This window comes from Mus pahari, chromosome 11 (genome assembly GCF_900095145.1).
Source record: "Mus pahari chromosome 11, PAHARI_EIJ_v1.1, whole genome shotgun sequence".
NCBI lineage: Eukaryota > Metazoa > Chordata > Mammalia > Rodentia > Muridae > Mus > Mus pahari.
Genome location: NC_034600.1, coordinates 72,135,426 through 72,144,292, shown reverse-complemented (window position 1 = coordinate 72,144,292; position 8,867 = coordinate 72,135,426). Strand labels below are relative to the sequence as shown.

The window sequence follows — 8,867 nt, the reverse complement described above, 5'->3', positions numbered from 1 at the left end:
GGGGGGGGGGCATTTTCATTCAAACAACCACACCTTACTAACTCTTTTTCCTGGCCCTTTCATTCTCCCCTCCTCTGTTTATGACACTGATAACTCAGCACGTAAGACATCCTTAACTCAGAAAGGTAACTCTAGGCTTTGTACATTAGGAAGGGCTGGGGACTTGGACCAGCAGGATAGCATGCATACTGCTCCTCCGGAGGACCAGAGGACAGTTCCTAGCACCTATATTAGAGCCACTTGGACTATCTGCTTGGCATAGTAGAGCATACCTGTAGTCTCAGAGCTTAGGAGACTGAGGCAGGAGGATCATGAGTTGAGGCCAAGCCTGGCTCACAGCACACTCCTGTCTTTGGTGGGGGAAGGGAGGGACAATCTGGCACTGGGTAGAATACATTTCTGCTTGAGAATGCTGCAACAGTCTTTACTCAAGTTGCCCTGAACGTTTTAAGTGGTATTAAGTACCTTTCACAATAGTCATTTATTCTATATAACTTGATGTGCTGTCTGGTTTTTATGTCAATTCGGCACAAGGTATATAGTCATCTGAGAGGAGGAAACCTCAATTAAGAAAATGCCTCCTAAGAGCAGACTGCAGGAAAGCCTGGAGGGCATTTTCTTAATTATTGATTGATGTGGGAGGGCCCAGCCCATTGTGGGCGGGGCCACCTCTGTGCTGTAGTACAGGGTTCTATTTTAAGAAAGCAACCTGAGCGAGCCATGAGGGGCAAGCCAGTAAGGGGCAAGGCCCCTCCTGGCCTCTCCATCAGCTCCTGACTTCAGGTTCCTGCCCTTCAGTGATGGACTACAATGTGGAAGTATAAGACAAATGAATAAACAAACCCTTTCTCCCTAACTTGCTCTTGGTCACGGTGTTTCACCACAGCAATAGAAACCCTGATAAAGATACTTGGTGATCCTGGCTTCTAGAAAATCAGGGACTCTCTGTACCTAGTGATCAAATAGACATTTAGATAGTGTAAAAGAAACATGCTGTTTACAACATGCTGGCGTGGGGGGTGGGGAGGGGCGATGCGGCTAGCTCAGTGGGTGAAGTTCTTGCTAACCTATCCAGAGGGGGGAAGGAGAGAAGAGATTCCACACACACACACACACACACACACCTACACACACCTACACACACCTACACACACCTACACACACCTACACACACCTACTAATAAATAAAGTTCTAAAATGAACTATACCCAAGCATTTTGCTTCTTTACTTAGCAATTCGTATTATTATATAGTAAAGGCTACATAACTTCAAAAACTTTATTAAAAAGGTATTGGCTGTTTCTTCTGCTTTCTCCTCAACCAAAGCCTAAGCCAACCTTACTGTAATTAAATATTGTTTCCTCCACCGAATTATCTGAATGATTCATCTCTTCTAACATGAACTTCTGGGTTAGTTTCCCTTCCCTGAGAGCATTCTTTCACAATTTTCCTTTATCTATTGGGACTGCCAAGTTCACAGTATGGAGCTGGCCAGATGGCTCAGCTGATAAATGTGTGTGTGGGGGTGTGTGTGTGTGTGTGTGGTATGTCTTTCTCACTAAATAAATAAATGTAATAAAAAAAATGTAAAGGTCCAAAATATGGCAGCGAAGATTAAATTTCGGCCTTGGGTGAGATCTGGAAAGCTAGAACTTATTTCTAAACTTCGAAGAAGCCTGGGAAAATATCCCTGAACAGTCTTCACTAGAGAAGGCTGATCATCAGGACCTGCAAGGGCCAAGGTGGGTGGAGACTTCAAATTCAGGTCTGCCAAATTACTCTCTATGGAGTTCTTGGGCATGAGATTCGCCATGCCCCGGCCTCCCTTTCATCCCTCAAATAAAAAATGCATAAATATAACATGGTGTTTTAACTGTACTTGGTAATGTTTTAGACTATCAACCACTAGCAATGGGGAAGAGAGGATATATATATGTATGTATGTATGTATGTATATATATATATATATATACATACACACATATATATAAAAAATCAAAAGCAGTTTCTGTGAAAAGTAAAAATAGATATTTTAAAAATGTGTTAAGTTTATTTATTTTGTTTGTTTGTTTGTTTTTGAGACAGAGTCACACTGTGTAGCCCTGGCTGACCTGGAACACTTTCTGTAGACCAGGCTGGCCTTGAACTCACAAGGACTCACCTGCCTCTGCTTCCCTAGTGCTGGGATTAAATCCACACCTGGCTGAAAAACAGGTTTTGTAATTGCCAGAATACTCTATTGTATCGCCTCCCTAACCAGCTATAAAATGATAGAGAAGTCCATAATGTTTATGAGAGAATTAGGGAACTAGAATGGACTTATAGGCCTCTTAACGGGCACCCCATAACACGCATGCTCTGAGACTTGCTGTGTGATTCTATTTTGCGATCAGCACCCATGTGCAGTGTCCAAACTTTTCAGGGGAATCTAAATTTCCACTCTCAAAGTTCTGCCACAGGCTCTGCGTAAATCGAAAACTCGTGTTTATAATCACAAACAAAAGCTACCTACCCAAGAAACACTTAAATGACATTCCTAGTCTTTTTTGTTCTTGACAAGTCCGAGGCTTAAAAGCTAATGAGCCGTTTTAATAATCTTCTATGCCTTAATCACCTCCAACCCACGTGAAGCGGATACCTTGTTTTCCTGTGCTCCTGGATCGACTCTTCACCTGACTATATGAATTATCCTTCCCTACAGAGAGGTGGACCACACCTGCCTACCCAGTGACTGTCAGAAACTCCTCACTCCCGTCTCCATCCAGAGCCCCTTAATGAACAAAAGAGCGTATATCCTACTGTTTTGAAAGGAAAAAATAGTCCATTTGCAAAAGTAGGTCTATCTTACACTTTTGAAAAGGTCCAGCTCCCATCCCCAAAACCTCTCCCGGACCTTAGGTTGTAACTGCAACTGCCAGGAAGCCCTGCAAAAGGGTACCAGTGCCTCACCGCCACGGGAGAGCCTGCAGCACCAGATTGGCAATGACGCCACATGGAGATAGCTTGAAAAAAGAAAGGACGAGAAGGCAGCACCAGAAATGTGCTCCAGTCCAAAGAGGTGGAAGGAGGAGAGGAGAGAGAAAACACACACACACACACACACACACACACACACACACACACACGAGTGTGTGTGTGTGAGAGAGAGAGATCCTAAAGTAGAGATAGTCCGAGGTCCTCTACGAAAGGTACCTCCTGGACACCCCAATCCTTACCTAGGCTACAAGCAAAGATGTAAATTTGGAAGTACGTGGGAAATCAACTTGGAGACATCCTAAGGCAAATTCTCCCACCAGCACTACCATCACCAAATCCTGTGCAAGTAAAACGCCAGCACTAAATGCTACTAGAAACTACATGCAGTTCTGGGCCCGAGGTTTACATAATCACAAATTACATAATACTCATCCCGAGCACGAAACCCCCTTCTATAGGTGAAGTTCCCCCATCATCCCGTCTCTTGCCATTTTCCAAAGAACGCTGGAAAAGTCTCCAATATCTGCGGAGGGAGGGGATGGGCGCTGCAAAAGTCACCCTCGACAAGCCGCAAATCCACGTCAAATGGTCCAGGGTGAAGGGGGCTCGGAGCAGGTGACTCCCCTCCTCCCGCATCCCCCTGGCGCCCGGCATCCAAGGCCGAGGCTGGGCGAGCGAGGCGCACCGGGCGCGGCCGGGCTTACCTGCTCCCCGAAGTCGATGGCTATGTTGGTGATGCCGAGGGGCACCAGGAACCGGATCAGGGGCCAGTAGTGCGTGAGCGCCGGGAATTTCACCATAGTCCCCGCCGTGGGCTGACCCCACACTCATCTGCCGCCGCGAGGGCACTGTGCTGGGAGGCGCGCGGAGCGCAGCGCGGGGACGGAGGCCGCGGCCGGCGGGGCCTGGGGCGGCGGCTGCTCGCGGCGGCGGCGGCGGCGTCCTCTCCAAGCGCTGCTGCTCTAGCAGGAGAGCCGCGAGCTCAAGTCCATCCCCGCTGCCCTCCCACACAACAAAGATCTGCCGGGGAGAAAGAGAGGAGGGACAGGGACGGCGGCGGCGGCGGCGGCAGCAGAGGCTTCTGCTGACAGCGGCTCCATTATAAGCGCTCTGGGCCCGGAAATAAATAAATAACCGCGCGCACGAGGCGCCTCCGCCGCCGCCGCCGCCGCCGCCGCGCGGAGGAAATCAGGGGCGGGCGGAGGCGCGACACCGCTGGCGACCCGGGAGGGGGCCGGCCCGGCGCCGCCTCCCCGCTCCTCTGCGCACGGCTCGGCCGCGGGGGGCGCTGCGCTCGCACAGGCCGCTGCCCTCAGCGCCCGCGGGGGACCCGGGCGCTGCCTGAGCCGAGCGCGCGGAGCGGGGAGGCAGGCGGGGCGGGCGGGGACACTGGGTGACCCGACACCGACAGCCCCACGCCGTCCCCGGAGCGTTCGAAAAGGCCGTGGGAGCGCCGTCTCCAGAGTTGGGAACCGGGAGTAGAGCTCCGGGGACAACCGAGCCGGAAAGGCCCCGGCGTCCGGGCGGCCTCGAGGCGGGCTGGGAGCTGCTTTGGGGTGATGGGGATACGGCTGCATCAGAGGGAGAGAAGGATGGTTTCCCAAAACGAAGATCTCGCATCTTTCGCATCTCTCGTGACGGAGATCTGCGATCCCTGGGGGGAAAATACATCAGGTGGCCGGGACTGACTGACTGCCCTGTACTAGGGTTCTACGATGCCCATACGGGTCTCCAGCTTTTGCTAGTAATGTGCAACTGTTTACTTATTCAAAAGCCAACCGGTAAATCTGCTTTTAAATTAGAAAGGCAAAAAAAAAAAAAAAAAAAAAAAAAGGAAAGAAAATCTGCTCGGCTGTGTTATAATATGCCCCCGGTGATTTCCTGATAAATCAGTTGCTGAGCTGAGACTTTTACCTAAAACTGAATAGCTTGACAAAGCCAGCATCAGTCAATGTCCCAGTATAGTGTATGAAAAAAGGGTCCAAGGCAGTGACAGAAGCATTCGCAGCAGGGCGGGGCTGGCCTCCATGAGAAGTGTGACAGTCATAGAAGCCCAGCTTGTAGTGGGCCCCGAGCTTGCCTTTGACTTTCTGTTCTTGCCTTATTTTTTTCATTAATATTTATTTTATTATTTTATGTGTATGGGTGTTTTTGTTTTGTGTGTGTGTGTGTGTGTGTGTGTGTGTGTGTTTGTCTGCATGTCTGTCTATGCATCACATGTGGGTGTCCAGCATCCACAGAGGCCAGAAGAGGGCATTGGATCTTCTCCTGGATGACAGAACATTGTGAGCTGCCATATGAATGCTGGAATGGACCCGGGACCTCTGGAAGAGCAGCAGTCGGTGGTCTTAACTGCTGAACCATCTCTTTCTTCAAACCCTGGCCTTGCCCTCTTGAAATGATGAATTTCTGAGCAAGGGGCCTTGGCTTTTCATTCTGTAGCGGTTGAAATAGACGGTTTGTTCTACTTGTATCTTCCTATGCATCTTTTAAAATAAACATAATGAGTTCAACTTATATATTACTTAAAACAGTCAAGTATTTTGTCCTGAGAAATGAACCCATTCCCTTTATCTCTGTAAGGCTCATAATAATACTGCATTTGAAGGTTAATCAGAGACAGGAGGATTGCTGTAAGTTCCAGGCCACTCTTGGCTACATAATGAGTTCCAAGACTGCTAGGATTTTGTAGGGAGACCTTGCCTTTGAAAACTAATTCAATACATAAATAAGTAAATAAATAAGAGCTTGAGACATTAACCTCCTGGTGCAGATTTTTCCAACTGCATCGCAAATATTAAATATTTCCATATTTGATGCCTTTTATCCCCTTCAGTTCACACTCTGATTGAGACCCCTAAAAAGTAGGAAACCAATTTACCCGCAGTTCCGTGTAACCCCAAATTACATCACCTATATAATTAAAACAAAACTTTGGTAATTGTTCATTGCTTTTGATATGTCAAACAGTTACCCTTAAAAGAGATTTTTCCAGCAAAACAGGAAGTGTGTACAGGGCTCTCCCCAGGAGCAATTCCTGAAAGGCGTGTTTCTGTGTAGTCAGTTATTAAGCTAACCATACCAAAAAAAAAAAAAAAAGAACGGGTTATTTAGAGGAACTCAAGGAGAAAGACTTACGTTCTAAAGCAAATATGGTCTGGTGATTTACCCATTCTTTTAGTCTAGGTTTTCATAAGCTCGTTTCAATTAAAGTGATCTAATCGTGCTGACCCTTGCCTGCTATGTAAATTGATGATGCCCTGGATCAATGCTCCTGAAGACCCGTTTGCTCTCACTGGTCTCTGAACGAGGGCTGCCGCACTTCAGCTGCTACAGCGGCCACATGCACCCTTTCGGTCTGAAGGGGATGGTGAGAAAAATCAGTCAAAGGCCATTATTCTTGAGTACTTTTTCCATCTATCCTTAATGAGTGAGTTAGTGTCATCTTTGATTAAGGACGAAAATACCTTTTTAGACTTTTAAGTGGGTATAAATTCAAGCAACACCAGGGAAACTTAAAAAGGCAATGGAACGTTTAATAGGTTTTTGTTTTGTTTTGTTTTGTCTTTCACTAAAGAATCACAGTCAGGGGTTGAGAAATGGCTCAGCAGGGCTGACTCTGGACGAGGGCTCCATTTTGGTTCCCAGCAGCTAAGCATGATGGCTCGCCTGCCTGCATCTTCCACTTCCCCAGGATCCAGTGCCCTCTTCAGGCCTCTGCAACACCTGCACGCATGCGCACAGGGCTCCTCTCCCAACACCTACCACTCGTGTGCACACCACCCTCTTAATTAAAAAGAAAATAAATATTTAAAAATAGAATCACAACCAGATAATAGATTTTTAAAAGGAAGCCCTGCCCCTCCCTTCTGGTAAATATAGTTTTCATGTCGTCAACAATATGACAGGAAAGCCCCAAATGTAAGTGATGGTGGTAGGTAAGAAGTCCTCTGAATAATGCAGAAACTGAAGTATCCCACCGTTCATTACGTCAGTTAGATCTAGAAGATATCTTCGGAAAGGTACAGCTTTATTTTCTATTTATAAAATCTTAGATTTGATTGCTTTTGCCTCACTATCGTTACAAGGTTTACAGATACTATACTAGTCATGTAGCATATAGAGAAAAAGATCCTGAAAGAGAATATATGCTCAGTGGTTAACAGTAGCTGCATTTGCATGATTATGAATATGAGAAAGAATTGTTTCTCTTCTCCATTCACTTATCTTTAACAAAATGAGCATGTATAAATCTATAAAGAGATTAAAAAAAAAAAAAAAGGTATGGCGGATCAAGTGAGAATGTTCCCACAAGACCAGATATTTGAACTCTTGGTCCCAAGTTGGTGGTGCTATCTGGGGCAGAGGAGCTGGGGGGGAGGGGGGAACAGTCCTCCCTCCACTTCCTGTTCTCTCTCTCCTGCTTGTCATTGACGTGGGGGTGGTGAGGGGGGAGCAGTCCACTCTCCACTTCCTGTTAGTTCTCGCTCCCCTGCTTGCCATTGGCAATCAGGTTTCTCAGCTTCTCTCTCAGCCACTAGGATGGCCTGCTGAGATGCCTTCCCAACTTGGTAGGCTCACAGCCTCTGAAACGGTGAGTCCAAATTAACTCTTCCTTCTGTAAGTTAGCTAGGCCACAGTAATTTATAACAACAGAAAGGCAACTAAACGCAAAAGATACGTGAAAAACACTGACAAGCAAGGCAGCATTGCTTTCAGAGTAAGGAACTAGTTATTCTTCGGGAAAAAAAAAAGTTTCGTAAATGGCTAGTGATATAGTTTTATTGCATCAGGTTATTGTCATGTCCACACCCTGTTTTTTAATCCATAGTCTTACGATGCAGTTTGGACCGGCCTCATTCTCACGGTCCTCTGGTCTCCTAAGTGCTATGATTGCCATCTGTAGTACTTATACCTAGTACCGATTGTAATGGGAGAAAAAAAGAAAAGTTAGTGCAGAAGAGTCTGATTTGCCGTTTTTCTGAATTAATCTAAGTTTGTAAACTCAAATTGTCCCCCAAAACGTTTGCTGCAAATGACAGACTAAAATACAGTGCTTAAGACTGATTATTCAGCCGGGGCAGTGGTGGCACACTCCTTTAATCCCAGCACCTGGGAGGCAGAGGCAGGCGGATTTCTGAGTTCGAGTTTCAGGACAGCCAGGGCTATACAGAGAATGTGACTGAGCGCCCTTTCCTTGAGGGGTTCTGTGACATCAGACTGGGATGATGGCAGTGAAGACCGTCTGGCATGCGGGTTTGTACATGCTCGACTTTATGGAGTTACTGACAGACACCGGTCATCAGGATTATTCGGTACCCCGTGTTTAGCATAACCAAATTAGGAGTGAGCTTTGATGGGAGTCTTAGTCCCAGAGATTGACGCCTGGTATTCAAATGAATCACATGCCCCCTAAAATAGAGTAGACCAGATATACACCCGAGTCTTAGAGCTTTGCAGCTGGGCCTGGTGCCAATTTGCTACACAGCTGATTTCAAACGGGAGAAGAGGCAATTTCTGTAGACTGCGTTCCTATAAGCATCCGCCTGCTGATGAAGGTTACTGCCCGGGTCTCAGTGTCCAGAGACAAAAGAGAGAATGTTTGCTTCTTCCCAGCTGGAAATTTAATGCATGCCATCCTTGTGTTGTTCCAGCCCACGGCCTGATAATTAACCTGAGGGAATAACCAAGACTAGGTTTTGTGCTCCCAGCATGTGCCAGTAGTTGGAGGCAGGAGACGAGTGGCAAATTATCCCAAATTGAAATTTACAGCACATAAGTCAGAAGCAGCCAAATTAAGCCTGGTAAGTTACAGTTCCTACTTGTAATGACTTCTTTAATAAATATATTTAAGGGACCACAAAGATGCCTCAAATTGTCGTGCTGTTAAA

The 8,867-nt window shown here is 46.7% G+C and overlaps 1 protein-coding gene across 1 annotated transcript in view; it reads right to left on the bottom strand.

The window, feature by feature from the left end:
* The window catches only part of Ankh (ANKH inorganic pyrophosphate transport regulator), a 124,782-nt gene extending 120,660 nt beyond the window's left edge, over positions 1-4,122 (bottom strand). The window contains exon 1 of the mRNA XM_029543931.1: positions 3,681-4,122. Within this exon, the coding sequence (XP_029399791.1) occupies positions 3,681-3,776 (96 nt within the window). The 5' untranslated portion in view covers positions 3,777-4,122. The remainder of the gene's footprint in view (positions 1-3,680) is intronic.
* Between the last annotated feature and the right edge of the window lie 4,745 nt (positions 4,123-8,867).